This window comes from Amblyraja radiata, chromosome 12 (assembly GCF_010909765.2).
Source record: "Amblyraja radiata isolate CabotCenter1 chromosome 12, sAmbRad1.1.pri, whole genome shotgun sequence".
In the NCBI taxonomy this organism is placed as follows: Eukaryota; Metazoa; Chordata; class Chondrichthyes; order Rajiformes; family Rajidae; genus Amblyraja; species Amblyraja radiata.
Genome location: NC_045967.1, coordinates 31,481,754 through 31,503,089, shown reverse-complemented (window position 1 = coordinate 31,503,089; position 21,336 = coordinate 31,481,754). Strand labels below are relative to the sequence as shown.

Below are 21,336 nucleotides of genomic sequence, written 5' to 3'. Positions count from 1 at the left end.
TGCATCGGGAGACATTACATCTTCAGCTATTTTTAAATTAAAAAAAGCTAACACTTGCATTCAGTGATCCCGCCACATCATACATCATACGGCGAAACTGTGCAAGATCAATGGCACTTTGAAATTTATACATCCTTTGCCCTAATTTAATCACATCACAAAACAACACAATTAACTTAGACCGTTCTTCTCTCTCACCACTTTGAACTGCTGTTTAGTGTGTGGCAGGGCATGACACTAGCCTTTTGACCCTCTTTCCAGTAAAGAAAGTGACAAGGCAAGTCAAGGGACCATTACAGTCAGACTGGGGGAAAAATGTTTTATTGTTGATTCAGTCTTTTAGTGAGAGAATGTGACTGTCATGTGGAAAAAAGGATGGCAATATTCGCTGGCTGCATTTACTTTTCCCGGGAATCACAAGCCCAGTATTTCATTGTATGGCTTCCTGGATCTAATGTTACGGCTCGTATTTCTGAAAAGCAGATGGGATCTTGCAAAGGACAGTGTCAGTACATCTGTATTCAGCTGCATGTAAGACAAGCTGCTGTTTGGAGTTTTGGTAGCTGTCTTCCTGTGTTAATCTGATTTACTCGTTTAAGGGCTGACCTCATCATCCTGTCAGTATGCTATCCCACCGACACAGTTAGCAGCAGCTTAGTGTTTGCTGTGAGTGCTTGCAGTACTGTGTACTGCTGCTCTGACAAGAAAGGTTTGTTCTTTTTGGTTTCTCCACTGAAAGGATTCGGTGCAGAGGCGTGAAGCAGGAATAAGAGGAAGCTAACATCCATTTACAAGTTTAAAATTCTCTTGGACAATGATGTCTGTATCCGGGAGGAAAGAGTTTGACATGAAGCAAATTCTGAGACTGAGATGGAAATGGTTCAGCCACCCCTCGCAGGGCTCTTCTGGTAACACGGGCTGCCTCCAGCAGGAGGGATCTGAGCACCGTGGCATGGGTCAGAACAGGTTGAAAAGCCACTCTCGGGACAGAAATGGGCTCAGGAAAAACAGCAGCCCGATAAGCAGTTTACTGGCACCTGTACCAGGGCCAGTTTACAACAGACCCGACAGTCAGCCATGCTATCAGCTCAATACAGTTTCACGCACACCGGAGAACGAAGGGCTCTCTCAAATTCCAGCACCAGATGACTCACTTAAAGAAGAAGAAAAAGAAAACAAAGAAACACGGGAAGCGGACGGTGCCGATCTTACAGATGAGTCTGGAGAGAGGTAGGAATCTGTTGTGGGGGAATAATGAAAAAAGCTGAATAGTGTTTACAACACTCGTTTTATAGATGAAATCCATTACGTAGGGATGATTTTGTCCAGTATTTGCTGCAAAGCTCGCATATATTTCCTATGCTTTGCCTCCTGTAAGTAGAACGGATAAGCTACTAGTACATTATTGCACATTCTGGTGAGGGGTTCTCATTCATGTGGATAATTTGTCTACAATCACATGTTTTTCACACCTTAGTAAATTGTGCTAGTATGCGTTGCAACTCCATAGGCTGATGAGAGTTTTGTTTCGACCGCTCAGGCAAGCACTCTTTGACAGTCTGTTTTCACTGCAGTCAGCAGAACGGATAAATAATGTATTCTGGGTTATATTTAAAACGTGTCAAACTCATGTTTATTCAAAGCTTTATTTTATGGCACTTTACAAAACAGAATTTTAAGTGTTTTTTTTTCTTCTCTCCCTTATTTATTGTGGTGTGGAAACACCTGACTTAAGTGCGAAAAAAAAACTTCGAACATTTTGGCTCCACTTCAGAGAGCCAGGGCACTACATACTGTGAGAGCAGGGGACTCGGTACCACGTGGAGTGGCTGATGTAAATAACATTGAAAGGGAGGCTAGATAAGTATTAGCTGGAGGAAGGAGCAGAAGGTGAGATGAAGTAACGTGAGAACAGATACATGCGGAGCGTTAAACCCGGCACAGATTTCGTGTTTGAGCTGCAATGATTTCAATCGTTGCCTCACAAGTGATAACCCGTAAGGTGAGAAGGGGCAGCAAATATGCTGGCATTGGTTATCGGTTATTTAGTGCTCTGATTCTGAATTCACATAGAGCAGACTCTTTGCCATCAGGAAGAGCAGAGAGAACAGGAACAGCAGAGGAAAGGAGGCAAAACGGAAGCAGGAGTTGCTGCAGCCTGCTGCTGCTGCTGGAGTAATAACACTGGCCCGAGGGCAGGCAGTTGTTGTACTTGGAGAGAAGGAGAATATTGTCGGGAGTAGAGGACGAAAACAACCAGTAGCCAAAGAATGGGAGAGGGTTTCGCACAGCCACTGACAGAAAAAAGTTATTTTTCATTAAAGATAAAACCAGAAAATTGCAAATATTTTTCTTGGTAGGTTTGTCACATTGTATTCTCAGTTATAGTATATTCAGGAATAATCCCATTATCTATGATATGTGGATATGCTAATCAGGATTGTAAAGGCTGCTTCAGGGTAACTTAGAGGACCTGCCAGTGTAAGTCACCGTTGGGTGCTGGTGGTGCTCCTCCTCCACTTGGTGCCCTTTAAGTATTGTATTTACCTGCCAGTGCAATCACTTACCACAAACCCCAAGTACGAGACTGTTGTGATCAACCAACCCCTCCATCTACCCACTGATCTATTGTCTTGATTATATTCCCATCCATCGATGTGCAGAGCCAACTCTTCTCCCCCCTCCCCAAAAACTGACCACGTTCACTATAGATTGATTCCAGTTTGCACTCCTACCCTCAACTGTCCACTGCCTTCCATGATTACTGATTCAAATCTTCCTGCTAACTCCTCACATTTACCTCTCTCCATCTCCTCACTAACTCGGACATCTCTCTTGCATCCACTCAGCACAACCCATCTACTAAACTACTTAATTGTCCCCAATCAACCCCCCCCCCCCCCCCCAATCATTGTCCCCAGATCAATACTCATCTCTGTGCCATACTATTCTATGCCATCCTGGACATGAGCCCAATACCACACTTTTCTGATGTGCAAGGGAAAGCCATGAGGCGACACCTTGGGGTTTTACTTGACTCAACTTTTCAGCAATGAGCTTTAATCAAAGTCATCGTTTATCTGTTGTAAACACACTGTTAACTGCCACAATCCAGGCACCTTTTAATTTTGAGGCATATGATGTTTAACCTATAGTTAACCTATATGATGTTAAGCCTATAATATCTAATTACTAAACTACTTCTATAGATGTTAGAAGAGAAGCAGAAAATTGGTTCCCAAGTTTTCAATGTAGATTATTGGCTTATTTTCACATGTTGACATATTTGATGGATATTATTGGACAGGAAGCTATAGGTATTTAATTAATCAGCCATACAACAATAACAATTAAGAACCTCTGGGTCTACCACCCTGCCCTTCTTACACCATTCTTCTCTGACTGAGTCTGACAAGTATTGAGATTAGTGCATATAATATGCAGGCAATTTGTGATTAAAAAAAAGGAGGTCATTATTGGGGATCTTGAAGAGCACTGGTGGATACATTCCCAGAGCCTGATGGGATCTATTCCAGATTATTAAGAGAGGCAAGAGAGGAAATTGGCGGGTCCTTGACAAAGATATTTGCATCCCCTCTAGCCATAGGTTCAATACCAGAGAATTGGAAAGTTGACAGTGTTGCTCCTTTGTTTAAGTAGGGAAGTGGAGAGAATTGAGGGGCTTCATGTCAGTGTATGGTAGCTGTTGGAGCGGATTCTATGGGATAGGATTTATTCTGATTTGGAAGGGAATGGCTAATTAAATGCAGTCAGAGAGCTTTGTACCCAGCGGGTAATCTCTTACGTACTTGATCGAGGTTTTTGAAAAGGTGATGGATGATGTCTAGGTGGATTGCAGTTAGGCATTTGATAAGGCACCAAAAATAATAAGATATATGGGATTCACAGTGAGTTGGTCATATGGATTCAGAACTGGCTTATAGAAGACAGAGGGTTGTAGAGGGAAGGGGTTATTCTGGCTGGAGGTCTGTGACAAGTGGAGATCTGCAGTGATCAGTGTCGGGACCTCTGTTGTTTGTAATTTTGATTGAAAAGTGCAGCATGGAAATAGTTTATTTGGCTCATCAAGTCCATGCCGATCATCCATCACCCATTCATACTATTTCTATGTTATCCCACTTTCATATCTACTCCCTAAACATTTGTGGCAATTTACAGAGGCCAATTAACCTACACACCTGCATGTCTTTGGGATGTAGGGAGGAAACAAGAACACCCAGAGGAAAGCCATATATGTAAATGACCTGGACATAAATGTATATGGGTTGGTTAGTAAGTTTGTAGATGACACCAAGACTGATGGCATTGCAGACAGTGAGGGAGGTTGTCAAAGTGTACAGCGGGATATAGATCAGCTACAGAAATGGGCAGAAAAATGGCAGATAGAGTTTAACCCAAACAAGTGTGAGGTGTTGCACGTTGGGAGGTTGAATGTAAGTGGAAAGTATATAGTTCACGGCAAGACCCTTATCAGCATTGATGTTCAGATGGATCTTGGTGTCCAAGCTATAGCTCTCTGCTATGGCAACACAAGTAGATAGTGTGGTGAAAAATGCATATAATATCCTTGCCTTCATTTGTCAGGGCTTTGAGTATAAGAGACAGGAAGTCATGATGTTGCTTCATAAGACTTAGGTTAGGCTGCATTTTGAGTATTGTGTGCAGTTTTGGTCAAATTACAGGAAGGATGTGGAGGCTTTGCAGAGGGTGAAGAAAAGTTTTACTAGAATGCTGCTTTCATGAGGGTATTAGCTACAAGGAGATATTGGACATACTTGGATTGTTTGAGGGAAAACCTGATATAAGACTATAACATTATGGGAGGTATAGATAGAGTATTTTCCAAGGTGCAAATGTCAAAGACTAGAGAACATAACTTTAAGGTGAAAGGGGCAAAGTTTAAAGATGTGTGGGGGAGGATTGTTACACAGAGTGCTGGGTGTCCGGAACGACCAGCCAGAGGTGATTCTGGGGGCAGATATTGGTGTTTAGGAGGATTTTAGGTAGGCACATGAATATGCAATGAATGGTGGGATATGAATCATGTGCAGGCAGAGGAAATTAATTTAACTAGGCATCATATTCAAGACAAGAGAGATACAAGATACATGTATTTGTCACATGTGCCAGTTGTCACAGTGAAATGTGATCACCATACAGCCATACAATAAAATAAAGAACACAACACAACATAAAACATCCCCACCCAACAGAATCAAAAGTTTCCCACTGTGACGGAAGGCACCAAAGTCAGTCTCTTCCTCTGATATTCACCCGTGGTCGGGGCCTCCGGAGCCCTCTGCAGTCGCCGCTATGGTCAGCCGGCCGCTCAGGCCCGTGATGTTGGAACTCCGATGTTGGAACGGGAGGCCAACCTCAGCGGCTTGGACCTCCAAATCGGCCGCTTCCCACCAGAGTCCGCAGCTCCCGACGTCCCCAGGCCGCGCCGGGTGGAGATTCAACACTGGCGGCCCTCGGCAAAGGGCCCCAGGACTCCGCGATGTCGGTCAACGCCGCCCCCAACCACAGCATTTGGCACAGACATTGGGGATTGAAGGGCCTGTTTTAATGACACGGAAAATTGTTTTCAGATTGAGATATGAGGGTGTCGCCAGCATAATATTATTTTATTATTTCTATCTCACTTTATAGGTTTCATTCTAGTTCGTTCATTCCCATGCCTCTAGTTCATTCCAATGCCTCAGTCCCAACCTTTCTGCATCCATTAGGCTATTAAACTCGACATCAAACAAACTCTGAACAATAACAGCCTATTGCACTTTATCTGTTTATTTATTGTGTGTATATATATGGTCTATGGTATATAGAAACTGAACCTTTATCTCCTGTTCTGTATTATGTTGACATATTCTGTTGTGCTGCAGCAAGCAAGAATTTCATTGTCCTATCTGGGACACATGACGATAAAACTATCTTGTCTTGTCTTGTTGTCTAGCTGTTCTAAAACAGCAGGCAAGCAATCTATTCTGTCGTTCCATGAAGCAACCCAAGACAATGTAATTTCCTCAATGGCTTGGCTAAAATGGAAGTCACCGTTTATGTACTTCAGGGTTCTCACTCTTTTCTCCTAGCCAAACATGGGGTAGAGTTCTCCTGGTCCTTACCTTTCACCCCAACAGCCTCCGCAGCAAACACATCATTCTCTGACATTTCCACCACCCTCAACTTGTCTCTTGCTCTCTCTTTTTGCAGTGCAGAAAGCCATATTGATTTGCACGTTGATGATCCAATTTTAATCAAAGGATATCTAATAATCCACTTGCAAACTAAAGAATAGGAGATGCCCACGCAGTCTCTCAATCTAGTCATTCATTCAATTGATCATTTGTAAAACATCTCCATCTACACCACTGGGTAACTCCAATGGACATTCAACATACCCAGTGTTAGCAAAACAAATTGTATTGTTCAGGATAAAAAACATTTTTTTGACTTACTTTAGCACATGGGTTCATTGATCATGCTGGCTCACCACACCACAGTTCATGGTCTAATTTTGCTTACACACAACTTGGCTGGATGCAGTAGACATTTTTTGCTGACCTTCTCATTCATCAGCAACAGAGCCTCTTGGTGCTGTGAGGAGACCCCACTGAAATACGTTTGAAGCCACTGACAGCCAGTATGCTGGATTTTATCATTGCAACATTTGTCATTGATTTCAAGAATGTCTCTAACATTTACATTTTATAACACAAAACATTTTAATTAAACTAAAAACATAAAACACGCAGAACTGATTAAAACATTTAAGCAGATTTTAAAGGAATTAACTTGGCCCACTAAATTCTTGCCCTATGATGCTCAGTGAAATCAGTAGGGTCTTGGATCCTGAGCCAGGAAGAGGGTTGGAGATGCGATTCCTCCACATGCCACGATGCTGGGAAACCCAGCAAGACTGTATGCCCTCACCAGGTTCCATCTGAAGTTCAGAAACAGTGTGAATGCACAGATTTAGCCCTTGGCAAAAGTCAGCATGATCTGACCTAATGTTTCTCATGAAGCATTTCTTCTGTTTGGCCTTAAATATTTTTAAGGTTATTGCAAGAAAGTCATGGGAGAAATTTGATTTAGCAGCAAGGCATGGGTCAAATAAAGAAAGCAAATGGTTCCTTTAACCTATTTCCCCAATTGCTTTGTAGCTAAGAGCCTGCAGCCCCGGCACACCGAGTTCACAGCTTTGATTGTACATGATGGGAGAACACTTGTTCCTTTATAAAAAAATTGATCGGAGCTGAAAGTTTTATTTTAAATTGGCAAATTGCAAGCATATGCTAATTTCACCCCCCCACCCCCGACAAACACTTTCCACCCACACTGATGGTAATCACAACACCCACAAGCAAAAAGGTCTTATAATCAAATGGAATGATGTGTGAATATTAATGATAATGTGGGTAAAACATGGAGGTGTGTAAACTTTATTCTCGTCAAGCAGCTGCAGCATAGCCTTGAATGTTAAAGCTGCCCACTCATGTGGCAACATTTTTCAAACATAGAATATTTCTTCTTAAAGTAACAGGCCACCTGAATGAGGTAACGTCATTTAAACTGTTTATTTTGAACAGTGGAGAAACAAACATATCAACATTTAAATCATGTAGTGAGATAGGAACATTATATAAGCACTTGTATATGAACAACTTACACTAATTTAGCATATTTCATGTAATTAGATGAATTAAAAATTAATGTGCTCACATGAGTGTTATCGATCATAATTTATGATTAAGGTATATAGTGTTAAGGCCAGATGATTTAAAAAGTAACTGGTCAAGGAGGCATGGTGTGATGATCATTTTTTAAGAGATATAGAAGCAGCGGCTTTGGGGATGAAACTAGAGCTTAGGCTCCTGGCAGCTGATGGGATGAAGACAAAACCTGGAAAAATACATTTTAGGTCATGCAAAAGATCTTGTAGATATGAAGGCTGATAATTCTTACAGTCCAGTAGCTTGTGGAGGATTTAAAAAGAGAGGCACTACCTGAATATTGATTGTCTATGGTTGCATTGGGAATTTGGGGCATTTGTGCACTAGAATTACGGTTATTAATTTATTGAATTAAAAAAAAATCATTACATATTATCTGTGTGAATTGTGTTTACAGGCTTGTTAAGCAGCTGCAAGTAAGAATGTAATTGTTCCATTGACTCTTGACTAACAGCCAATGCATGAATGGAAGATGATGTAGATTAACATAGCGTTTTCATTCAGTTTATAAAGGGTGGATGATGGAATAACATTGAAAAGTCAAGTCTTGCCGTCATAAAAAGATCAATGATTTAGTAAAAGCTGAGACAGAAGTATTTGTTACGACCTAAATTATGGTAAACCTGTCAAACAGAAAAGAGTAAATAGCTATTTAGAATACTTAAAGTGAGATAATAAATAATGTGATGTATCATCAAAGGTTGTCTTTAACTTTCAGATCAATGCCAGGAGGCATTTTCCAGAATATATATTGTAGAATAGAGGACTTGCAAATCGATAAATAATGTTTCATTAGTAATAGCTGATAAAGCCTCGGATGTTTTAATGTGCAGCTTATGACAGAATGACGTTTGATTGTGTTTCACAGAGAGTATTATTCAAATTTGTGAAGAGAGCATGTTTAGTAATTCAAATCAGATTAGCCTTTTGCACTTTGTATAGATCTCAAGGTATAACCAGTTTGTGGGGGAAGACAATGAATATCAAAATAAAAAATGGAGGTTATATAGCAGATGCTGTATAAATGAATATGTGATTTGATTCCTCAGTCTTGAAGCAAAGGTACAGCTTTAATTAGCTCCCAATGGCTCTTTCTTCTAGTCACATGCATTTGGTAAGATTGAGATCACTATGTCCCAAGTCGGAATATAGTTAATGAAATAAGGTGAACCCAAGATGAAACAGGTATCACTTAGAAACATCTTAAGGGGCTGTCCCACTGCGGCGACCAAATTGGCGAGTTTAGAAGAGTTTCGCCTCGACTCATACTCGCAGCATGGTCGACACAAGGTCCTTGGAGGTCTTTGTAACTCTCCTTCAGGCTCGAAAGTAGTCCCCGCTAGGTCGCGGCGTATTTTTCAACATGCTGAAAAATGCCCGCGAGTAAAAAAAGGTCGCCATGGAAAAAATCTATATTTTTTTTACTCGTAGGTTTAGTCGAAGTAGATCATACATAGTAGGTCGGCATGTTATTCGTACGTAATCGAGGGTAGTCAAAAGTAATCAAAGGTAGACGAAGGTAGTCGTAGATAGTCTTCAACATAGTCGAAGGGAGGTCGAAGGAGATCGAAGGAGGTCGTCTTCACTCTCCACTATTCGGTGTCCAATTTTCCCGAAGCTAGTCGAAGTTAGTCTTCAACATAGTCGAAGGAGGTTGAAGGAGGTCTTCTACATAGTCGAAGGAGGTCTTCAATAAGACACTTTTACAAACTCTCTTAAACTCTTCTAAACTTACCAATTAGGTCGCCGCAGTGGGACAGCCCCTTTACACTGTTATATCTTAAAAGGTGCTCTGATTTACAGTAAACCCCTATCAGCTCTTTATCATGTGTATTTATTCCAGAAAGAAAGCTATCATTCCTGTCACAAAAAAGGTGAATTATAAGTGTCTATTTTCAAAGTGGACATTAGCAGTAAGGAGAAGCTGCGAGCAGATTCAGAAGGAACTAATTCTAGTGTTAAGTATGGAACAAAAGCACTCTCTCCATGTTCAGCGTGTTTAGATTCACTTGCAGAATTTTTCTAAGAAAGATTGAATGTTCAATGTTCTTTGCTGATACAGGGTTAGTTGATCCCACTGCAAAGATTACAGCCAGCCTTAGCGCCTCCTGGTTAAGAGATTTCAGATCACTGTCCAATAGTCTCTAGTGAAATGCATGTTTGTGGGTCGATGAATTACTGAAACCCTTCTCCCCGTCAATGGATCAACAGCCTGGGAAATCGCTGTCAACCTCTGATACTGACCGTGTGACAATAGGCAATAGACAATAGACAATAGATGCAGGAGTAGGCCATTTGGCCCTTCGAGCCAGCACCGCCATTCAATGTGATCATGGCTGATCATCCCCAATCTGTACCCCGTTCCTGCCTTCTTCCCATATCCCCTGACTCCGCTATTTTTAAGAGCCCTATCTAGCTCTCTCTTGAAAGCATCCAGAGAACCTACCTCCACCGCCCTCTGAGGCAGAGAATTCCACAGACTCACCACTCTCTGTGAGAAAAAGTGTTTCCTCGTCACCGTTCTAAATGGCTTACTCCTTATTCTTAAACTGTGGCCCCTGGTTCTGGACTCCCCCAACATCGGGAACATGTTTCCTGCCTCTAACGTGTCCAAGCCCTTAACAATCTTATATGTTTCAATGAGATACCCTCTCATCCTTGTGAGCAAGATATTGGCAGTAACTCAAAGATGGAGTCAACGTCAGGAGTGTCATTATGGAAGAAAACTGGACCCACAGCTGCATAGAAATAAAAGGAATACCTTAACTGAAAGATGCTAGTAGTTAGTAAATGGGTTATATTCGGCGCTGCAAAGCACCACAGAGCATCATGAAAGGCGGCGCGGTGGCGCGGTGCCAGAGCTATTGCCTTACAGCACCAGAGACCTGGATTCGATCCTGACAACACGGAGTTGACTACACGACTACACAGCTGTCTGTACGGCGTTTGTACGTTCTCCCCATGACTCCACGGGTTTTCTCCGGGTGCGCTGGTTTACTCCAACATTTCAAAGAGAAACAGTACAGGTTTGTAGGTTAATTGTCTTTGGTAGAATTGTAAATTGTCCCTAGTGTGTGGGATAATGCTAGTGGACGAGGATTGCTGGTTGGTGCAGACTCGATGGTCCGAAGGGCCTGTTTCTACGCTGTATCTCGAAACTAAATCGAACTAAGTTTATTTAATCTTTAAAGGACATTACAGTCTATCTGCGATTACCCCAAATGCTGCACTCTATGCAAATGAGTGACTATTTCTTTTTGCTTCGTTTTAAACTCTCTGAAGTGTAAATACACTGAGCAAAGATAAATATTTCCAGGAACTCATTAAATAATCAACTACAGTGTGAACAGTAAGTAATGCAATTCACAAGGATTAAACTAAGATTATCTCTGGGTAGCAAAGTTTAGTCTTAGAATATTAACATTTTATTTAAATCTACTGATGAGAATTAGTACATTTAATTTTAGATCTGTAGTTCAATGCATATAGTTATTTAATAATAACTACAAATAAACAAATCCATTGATTTCTGCATGAATGTTCTATAATTTAAGAGGGCAAAATATATCAACTATGGATTTAACAAATTATTGATCAGTTGTTCATGTGTAACTGGTACAGTTATTGGATCCTAACAATAGGAGTGAATAGTAAATCTCCAGAGAGGCATGTAACTGAATGGAAGAACATGGTTTAAAATTGGATGTGCCTTGATCAGATGGAAAACTTATTGCAGGAAATAATTTTCTTCTGTCAAATTATTGTTCTGAATTATGGACTGTAAAGTATCCTACAATGAACCAATGATTCTGTTGTAGTTCTAGTAAATTCAATGGGCAATAAAAATTTCAGTGACACAGGAGTTCAAATAAGATGCTTACTCAAACTCACTGCAAATGGTGCTTACTGCATACATCCACATGATAACACCATTCTGTCATTTGACCATGTCTTATTTATGTAATGCTATACATATTTGCATCACACTGCTTGCCACTTCAAAGTTAATGCGCATAATCGCCACTAACAATTGTACATGGTCATTACACACTGACTTCCTCCATCGGTTTAGCTTTCCCAAATGTGTACGTCTCTAATCATTATACATGGCTGGTAATGAGCAGCCTTTGGGGTTAGTCAGCACTGATATGTGACATTTGAAAAATAATTGACTGTTCATCATGTAATGGCACTGCCTCATAGCTCCAGTGACTCAGGTTTGACCTGACTTAGAGTATTGCTTGCGTGGAATTTGCGCTCTAACTGCGCAAGTTTATTCTGCATCCCAAAGAGCTGCTGGTAGGTTAATTGCTGACCATAACTTATATCTAGTCCAGAAGAAAGACATAAAATGCCGGAGTCACTCAGTGCGTCAGGCAGCGTCTCAGGGTAACATGGATAGGTGACGTTTCGGGACAGGACCCTTCTATGGACAGATTGTAGGGGGGGGAAGAATAATGGAAAAGATGAGAGGCAGGACAGAGCATGGCCAGTAATAGGTGAACACTGGTTTTCTTTGATAGGCAGATCGTTAGACAATGGCCAGAGAGGAAAAGACAGGTGTGAGCCCAAAAAGGATAAAGAGTTGTGAATTGTGAAACTTGAGGGTAGAAAAGTTGTGAATTGTGTAGCCATTGGAAGGGATGCAGGTGGAGGGGAGTGGAGGGGAGGGGAGAAACCGGTACAAGATTAGCCTGGTGTGGTGGGGGGAGAGAAAGGGGAGGGGGAAGAAGATCCTTTAGTCCAGTAGAGTGGCAGGAGAATCAGACACCTGCATGGCTGTGGTGGAATTAATGTGGGGAATGGCGACGAATGGGAAAGCTTTGACTGCTGGCATGGACTTGATGATCAAAATGGTCTTCCTCTATGTGAGAAAATAACAAATGCCACAAATAGATTCATCATACTGTGCTTCAGCATTCATAAATTACAATTAAAACACAAAGTACTTGTGCTATAACTCCAGGATAAGCACTCAACTAAGAAAACCAACCCCAAAACCAAAGTATTATCTAACTCAATACACCAACTTACAATAAATGAATGCATATGCAACAAAAAAAAAACCCAGCTACCTACATATTATATTATCTCTTTAGCTACACTAATCCTGTAGATGCAAGTTATCAAATGGGCACCTCCCTTCATTGGTGTTTCATTGTTAGGCCCATGACACCTCAGGAAGGCCCAACAGTTGGTTCTGATGTCCCAGAACAACCTCCCTCAATACCTGCTCTCACCACCTATGCTACCAGTATCTACTAAATAAAGGACAACTATCTACATATGAATTAGCTCATTAAAAAAAAAAAAAATCCCGTAGATGCAAGTATATGCAAAAATAACAAATGCCATGAATAGATTCATCATCATACTGTACTTCAGCGTTCACAGATATGTCTCTTGCTGTGATCATCTGATATGTATGCAGATTGGTGTCAGAACAGATGAAAGGTCTACAGCTTGAAACATTAAATCTGTTTCTCATTCCACAGTATCTGAGTGTTTCCAGGATATTCTGTTTTGAGTACAGGATAACAGATGACCAGAGTCTATCTAGAGACAAAATGTGCAAGCAAATGTTGATACCTCCAATTGAAGTCAGAGCAGGGGGAAATGGTGCAATGACACCATTGAACAACCTTTTAATTGATTGCACGGCAGTTGTAGAAATACTATTTTGCAGCTGTATCCAATAGAATAGAGGCTAATAAAATTGATGTGAAGTATTTGGAGTATCAGAAGGCCTTCGTAGATCAATACAGCACCAAGCAGTAAGAGATGTCAAGACCATCTCTTATCTACCTACACAAAATCCATATTCCTCAATTCTCTGCATATCCATATGCCTATCCAAAAGTCTCTTAAATGCCACTAATGTGTATGCCTCATTCTGGGCACTCGTGGCCGTGTGTGTAAATATCTTTAAAATTTTCCATCTCACCTCAAAACAAGGCCCTCTAATATTTGATGTTTCCATCCTTGGAAAGCGGTTCTGATTGTCTACTCTATCATGATCATAAGATGTTAGGTGTTAGGAGCAGAATAAGGCCATTTGGCCCATCAAGTCTACTCCGTCACTCAATGATGGCTGATCTATCTCTCTCTCTCCTAACCCCATTCTCCTGCCTTCTCCCTATAGCTACTGACACCCATTCCAATCAAGAATCTATCTATCTCTGCCTGAAATATATCCACTTACTTGGACTCCACAGCCTTCTGTGGCAAAGAATTTCACAGATTCACCACCCTCTGACTAAAGAAATTCCTCCTCATCTCATTCCTAAAAGAACATCCTTTAATTCTGAGAATAGGACCTCTAGTCCTAGACTTTCTCACGAGTGGAAACATCCTCTTCACACCTACTATATCCAAGCCTTTCATTATTCTGTTTGTTTCAATGAGGTCCCCCCTAATTCTTCTATACTGCAGTGAGTACAGCCCCAGTGCCATCAATCGCTCATCATATGTTAATCTACTCATTCCTGGGATTATTCTTGCAAACCTCCTCTGGACCTTCTCCAAAGCCAACACATCCATCCTCAAATATATTGCTCACAATATTCTAAATGCGATCTTACCAGCACCTTAGAGAGCCTCAGCATTACATCCCTGTTTTTTGTAGACAAGCCGTCTAGAAATAAATGCTGGCATTGCGTTTGTTTTGCTATCTATGCCTCTCGTAATATTTTTGAGATGCACCTCATCTTGGCTTAATTGCAACATATACAGGTCTTCTGTGGAAAGCATGTAACAAATTGGTTAAGCTCGTAAACAGGGTAAGTTGACAGTGAATGGTTCTACTGTTGAATTTGATAAAGGGGCAGAATATCTTGACCGAGAGTTAGTTATGTCTAAGCGTAAGGACTGCAAGACCGCTCTCCAGTTGTCTGACTTAAATAACTGCTAGTCTTAACATAAATGCATCTACAAAATATTATGATAGTTTGAATAACAAACTGTTTTGGAAAGCAATGTACCTGCCTCACCGAAGCACCAATGATAACCATAGTACTGAGCTCAGTAACAAAATTAATAAATACAGCAGTACTGTCGGTTCTCATGAATACATTTATAGCTGCAATGTAGTGCAAACAATTTTATAGCAAAATATTCAACTACAGGCGATTGTGAAGGGATTATTCAAACAAATTTTGGATACAAAAATGGTCTGTATTTACAAAAAATCACTGGCATTCAGGAAGGGACACTGCCTCCCAGGCAGGGTGCTATCTGAATGGAGTTTGCACGTTCTCCCTGTAACTGCGTGGGTTTTCTCTGGGTGCTCTGGTTTCTTCTCACACTCCAAACACGTACAGGTTTGTAGGTTAATTGGCTTTGGTAAAAAATTCTCCCTAGTGTGTAGGTTAGTGTTTGTGTACGGGGTAATCGCTGGTTGGTGTGGACTCGGTAAGCCGAACGGCCTGTTTCTGCACTATATCTCTGAAGTCTAAAGATGGTCTCCACCAGTGACATACAGAGGACACAGCATAATCTGGCTGACATTATAGAGTCACAATATAATGTGGCACAATTAACCACAGAGGCATTTACCAAAAACATGGTCTCCAATGGCTTCAGTATATTAGTTTGCAGGTGAGGGTAGTGGACTTTGTTTCACATGGAGGTAATTTGTCAGTAAATAGGCAACCTCCTATCATGTAACACCATCCCCCTTGGTCCCTACTCCACTCCCTATCTCTGTAACCCCCTCCAGCCCCTGCACCTCTCCCCGTCTATGTAAGCCCTTCTGGTCCCTCTGCCCCCTCTGGCTACACTGCAGGGGCTACTATAAGGCTAATGCAGTAAATTAAATAGTAAATGATAAACTCCAAACAAAGCATGAAAACAAACACCACACTCAGTCATTCAGCCAGTGCATATATTGGAACTGATGTCCTTTTGTAAGAACATACATATGAACAAATAAATCAGGAGCAGGGGTGAGACAATTCTCCTTCAAACTTGTTTCACTATTCAATAAAATCATGGCCAATCCAGTCTTGGTCTTAAACACCACTTTTCTGTTCTATCTCCATATCACATTCACTGCCTTCTAATTTTAATATTTGTCAGACTTTGATTTAAAGATTCAATCTGCACAGCTCATGGAGTAGAGAACTCCAAAGATTCATGACTCTCTGACAAAGTAGAAATTCTTCCTGTCATCTGACTGAAGTTGATGTCCCTTTATTCTGAAAGTAATCCTGCAGGTTATAGATACTCTCACCATGGGGAACATACTCTTGGCATCCATCCTGCCTATGACTCTCACAGGCATAAATAAAAGTTTCAATAAGATCACTTCCCATTCATCAGTGCCCCAATCAGTGTAGATCCAGATTGCTCAACCTTTCTTCATGCATCAATCCTTTCATCTTAGGAATCAACCTGAGTAATGGTCTTTGCACCTTCTCTAATGTAAGAACAATCTTCCTTAGATATCAAGGCAAAAACAGCATGCAATATTTCAGGTATGGTCCCACCACTGCTCTGTAAACCTCCAAACATTCAGTATTATTTTATACCATTTAACCTTCTCAATAAAGGCAACATTCCACTTGCTATCCTAATTACTTCTTATACAGGTACCTGAATATTAACTTTAAATGCCTCATGCACTAAAATTGCCCAATGTTCATGTACCACAAATGTACCACAAAAACTCCATCAAATAATTTTCATTATTTCTTCCAAAGTAAATAACCTCTCTCTTTTCCCTATATTATGTTCCATAATGCCAACTCATCTGTATGTTTAACCATTTATATTCCTTTGCAGGCAAATTTGGCAAGGGTGCATTCAGTTCTTTCATCCAGGTCACTACTGTAGATCCTACTGGAACACAAGTAATTACTGAATCTAAAAAAGACCCATTTATCCAAGCTCTCTGTTTTCTGATAGTTAGCCACTGCCTATCCCCATCAATTCATCCCCCCCCCCCCCCCCACCCCCACATCTCCTGAATGTTCTTAATTTATGCAGTAAAGTAAACTTTTATGTAGCTCTTTATTAAATGCCTTCTAGAAATCCGCCAGATCTACTGGTTTCCCTTTGTCCAACCTGTTAAGGGCCTGTCCCACTTGGGCGACCTCGTCTGCGAGTGTAGAAGAGTTTGCCCTGGACTCAAACTCGCAGCATGGTCGACACGAGATCCTAGGAGGTTCTATGAGGTTGCTGGAACTCACCTGCATGCTCGAGGGAAGTTGCCGCCTACTCGCGGCCTCAGCTAGGTCGCGGAAAATTTTTCAGGGTATTGAAAAAATTTCTGCAAATAAAATTTGGTCGGCATGGGACTTTTTCACTTGTAGTGCAGTGGAGTGGGGTCGCTATTTACTTACAGGCACTCGAGGGCAGCCGTAGGCAATCTCCTTTGCTGCCCGGGCATTTTGATTGGCTCATTGGAGTTTTCAGGACCAAGGAAGACTTACCGGTAGGTAAAATGCCCGCTAAACTTTATTATACTGCTTAAAAGTGTCTCCACTCCTTCTCCCCCCTTCTCCCCCCTTCTCCCCCCTTCTCCCCCCTTCTCCCCCCTTCCCCCCCCTTCCCCCCCCTTCTCCCCCCTTCTCTCGCCCTTTCTCTCGCCCTTAACTCCCCCCCCCCCCCCCCCCTGTGCTCTCTAAAGGACGTACCGTTACTGTGCAGCCGGTTTACCTTCATCTTCATTGCGCAGACAGCGCTCCTCCGTCTTCCCTGGTCCCTGCCTTCGCGATGTGTTTGTGTGTGTGTGTGTGTGTGCGTGTGCGGTCGTTCGATGCAGCTTGTGGTTTCAACGCGGACGGTCGATCCAGCTCGAGGCTTTCCAGGCGAGTGCCCTCGAGCTGGAAGGTCGAAGACACTATTTTTAACTCGCCGTTAGGTTGCCCAAGTGGGCCAGGCCCTTTACATTCTCAAAGAAGTGTAGCAGATTTGTCAAACAATATTTCTATTTAAATTAAAAAATGGTAACTCTGCTTGATTGTCTGATGACTTTCTAAATGTCCTACTATTGATTCTAATAATGGATTTGAGCATGTTCCAAACTTGGATGGTGATTCTGTGAATCCTGGCTAAAATAGAGCAGTAATCGCACCAACATTTAGTAAAGGACTCGTGTGTTGTTAGGTCATTTTGGTCTAACAATACATCTTACTCTGCAGAATTTTACTCTGCAGAAATAAGACCAACTTCTGAATGGTGCCAGTAAGTCTAGGGTCCAGATCAGTGTTGCAGATAAGAAATGTATGATTCAATTGACAGAATGAATGTGATTTCTGCAGAGGACCTCCAAAGAAGTGTAAAATGCATGAAGTTGATTGGATTACTGCAACAGCATTGAAAATATTGTAAATAATGTTGTTAGACAGTTCCCCTGCTGTTTGTTGATTGGTTAAAAGTGTTACGTCCTGGAAGGATTGTTTGAATTCCATGGTAAATGTTGCATTATTCAAGTTAAGTTTGCTTCTTCCAGAAGCATCTCCTGAAACATTGTATGGGAGATTCTATTATTGGTTTGGGGAACTGTCAATAATGTATTATTGTAATTAATATGTTTGATTGTATTGTAAGGGGACCACCCCTATGTAGTTCGCCCCTCAAAGTTTGGGGACCTCTTAAAGGCAGCCCCCACAAGGATCTTTATCGATCTTCTGGAAGAGCGCTTGGGAATGCATGACCATTTGGAGTGTTTCTGCTTGAAGGAGGCTGAAGGGCTTTGCCAGGCAGATACAAGGATCGAATCCGCGGTAGATTAGGTATCGTATAGGGGAATTTGTTGTAACAATCCAAAAATAAAGTTTAGTTGTTCCAGTGCTTGACTCAGTGGTTTTCGACTGAACTAGACTGGGGGGGTAAGCTTGAGAAGAGCGTATTTACATTTCATATGGTCTGCTCTTCCTCCTCTCTGCATTTGAAATTCTCCAATCCATTTTCAGCCTCTCTAGAATCTAGAATATTTTAAGAGATTACAACCATTGTATGCACTATCTCTGCAGCCACCATCTCGTACTTAATGAAGAAGAGCAAACGGAAAAAATGCAATAATGTCCAATGAACTTCAGCCATTCTTCACTGTCTATAGGGAACAACAGACGCATTGAGATATGAAGACAAATCAGGGGCTTTCCAACCAGTGTTATGCGGTAACACAACATTTCAGATGCTTGAAATAGTTGAGAGATAGACATTTCTAAAGAACTTCAAACATATTGAAAAATGAAGCAAATTACTTTTCTTCATGTCTGTCATCTTTTCAATACACAGACTATGAAATATGAAGGTAGGAATGTGATTGTATGCTTTCTAATGTCATATAGGCCCTCATTTTACAGTTTTAGTTTTAGAAATACAGTGTGGAAACAGGCCCTATGGCCCACTGAGTCCATACTGATCAACACTCACCCATACACGAGTTCTATCCTATACTCTAGGATCAATTTTACAGAACCCAATTAACATACAAATCTGTACGTCTTTGGAATGTGGTGGAAACGAGAGTACCTGGAGAAACGCCACATAGTTACAGGGAGAATGTACAACTATACAGACAGCACCTGTAGACAGGATCAAACCCGGGTCCCTGGCCCTGTAAGGCCCTGACTCTACTGCTGCGCCACTGTGCCACCACTTTTGTGCACAGGTTTGATGCATATGCATGGCAGATAGTCAGGAAGATAAATTCCTACCACCTTAGCTGGAAATCAAAGATATCAATGCATGCTGACTTCCTAGATATGTATCCATCCTCCAAAGAATTATGATTGAAGAGATGTCCACATTCTCAGTTCACATGTTGACATTTTTTTAGTGTTGATTCATCTCACTGTTTACTTGAAAAATTATGAGTACAATAACTAAGCAAAGCAACATGCCAATTAAGGAGCACCACAGCAAACACAGTGGTTTGAAAAGTGGCTTCTCATACATGTCAATTAACAAATAAAATACAATATTTCCAGTATTTCCTCTCATTCAGCTGAGAAATGGAACACAAGCCTACATTCTGGCAATAAAACAGGCATTGCAATGCACTCAATGGCTATGTTTTGAGATCTACCTACACTAATCACACAAGCAGATGCATGATAATCACTGCATCAAGAACAGACAGATGCAATGAAATTATTTACACTAAAATGAAAATATAAAACCGCACTTAAAGTTTAATCAAACAAAGTCAGCAGGATTTAAACTGAACATGACATTTACTGAATTTGTCTGCATGTGGGCTCTCCTCATGCAGTGGTGTACCTGTTGTAGGCTGTCCCTCAAAGTAAGCTGTCCAGCCACGGCACACTGCCCAATAGTAGAGATGGTCTCTCTGCTCTTTTGCACTCTTAAGGTCGTTTGCTCCACTGCAATTGTTCTCATCTCTGGTTCACGGAGTTAGACTTTGCCATCAGCCAGGCTTGTGCTGGAGCTGTCAGGCAATTTCAATAGCCCGGGGCAGCAGATTTGAAAGCTTTAACAAAATTTAAGTCAGCACCATCCTGATACACAAAACAGTGCTTTGTTCCTGCAGCAGTTATCTTTAAAATCATGCCCCTGAACAACTCATGTAGATGTTTTATTTCCGTGCTAAAGAAATTATCCAAGTAGATGATTATACTCAAAAGTACACACAGTGCTGGGGTAACTTAACAGGTCAGGCAGCATCTCTGGAGAACATGGATAGGTGACGTTTTGGGTCAAGACCCTTCTTCAGATATTATAATATTGCTCATACTATAATACAATCTTCAGGATTATACTATTGTTTTCTGGCCAATGCCATTGATCAGGGAGATGTGATAAGGTTATTAGACTGAGGGTAACAAAGAATTATAGATAATAATATTGACCAACAAACAACTGAAACTGGTCTTTGTTTTAAAACTTAATAAATATAAATGGCACAGTGATGGTCACCTTATTAGATTACTAGGAGGGGGCCACTTTGGGATTTCCTGAGACCATGAAAAGTGTCACAGGAACGAAAGTCACACTGCCTTTTAATTACTCTTTAACGCTTGCAAATTGACCGCACACCGATTTATTTTCGTTCATTCCCGGAAAACATTCCCTGCACAAACCTCTTCTCCGGCTTCCTCCTGCTATGTGGCTGACTTCATCAGCCATGTGTCCTCTCCACGAGCCACCTGGCCGTTCCACCTCCATAGCTTACTGCTTGAGCATCTTGCTTCAACCTTCAACGAGACCCATGGTGTGTTTGCTCGCTGGCTGGCTGACGCTGGTCGAGTTGATGCCAGGCTGCATGACTGGCATTGCCATCAGGTGCTGCTGGGTCTGGAGGTTGCAGGGACTTTGCCCATCGTGCATGGATGCCCATCCCTAGGAGAGATAGTCCCCGTGTGATGATTTTTCCACACGCCGGTAGTCGTTGTTGGCTCAAGAGTAACTCGGGAGAGGAACTTGGTACATCGCAGAAATGAGAAATAAACGGAAAACTTGGACATACACGTGGGAACTCCTTGAAACTCATGAACATAAACTTGGAATCTCGTAGACAACCGCGAGTTTGATTTTTTCTTTCACTCGGGATCACTCGTGGGTGGACTTGCACCGTGAGACAGGGCTATAACAGCGCCAGAGTCCCAGGTTC

At 41.5% G+C, this 21,336-nt stretch overlaps 1 protein-coding gene across 1 annotated transcript in view; it reads left to right on the top strand.

Annotated features, from left to right (window-relative positions):
• Positions 1 to 621: 621 nt before the first annotated feature.
• klhl4 (kelch like family member 4) overlaps positions 622 to 21,336 on the top strand; it is a 131,891-nt gene continuing 111,176 nt past the window's right edge. Inside the window, exon 1 of the mRNA XM_033030395.1 lies at positions 622 to 1,230. Within this exon, the coding sequence (XP_032886286.1) occupies positions 815 to 1,230 (416 nt within the window). The 5' untranslated portion in view covers positions 622 to 814. The remainder of the gene's footprint in view (positions 1,231 to 21,336) is intronic.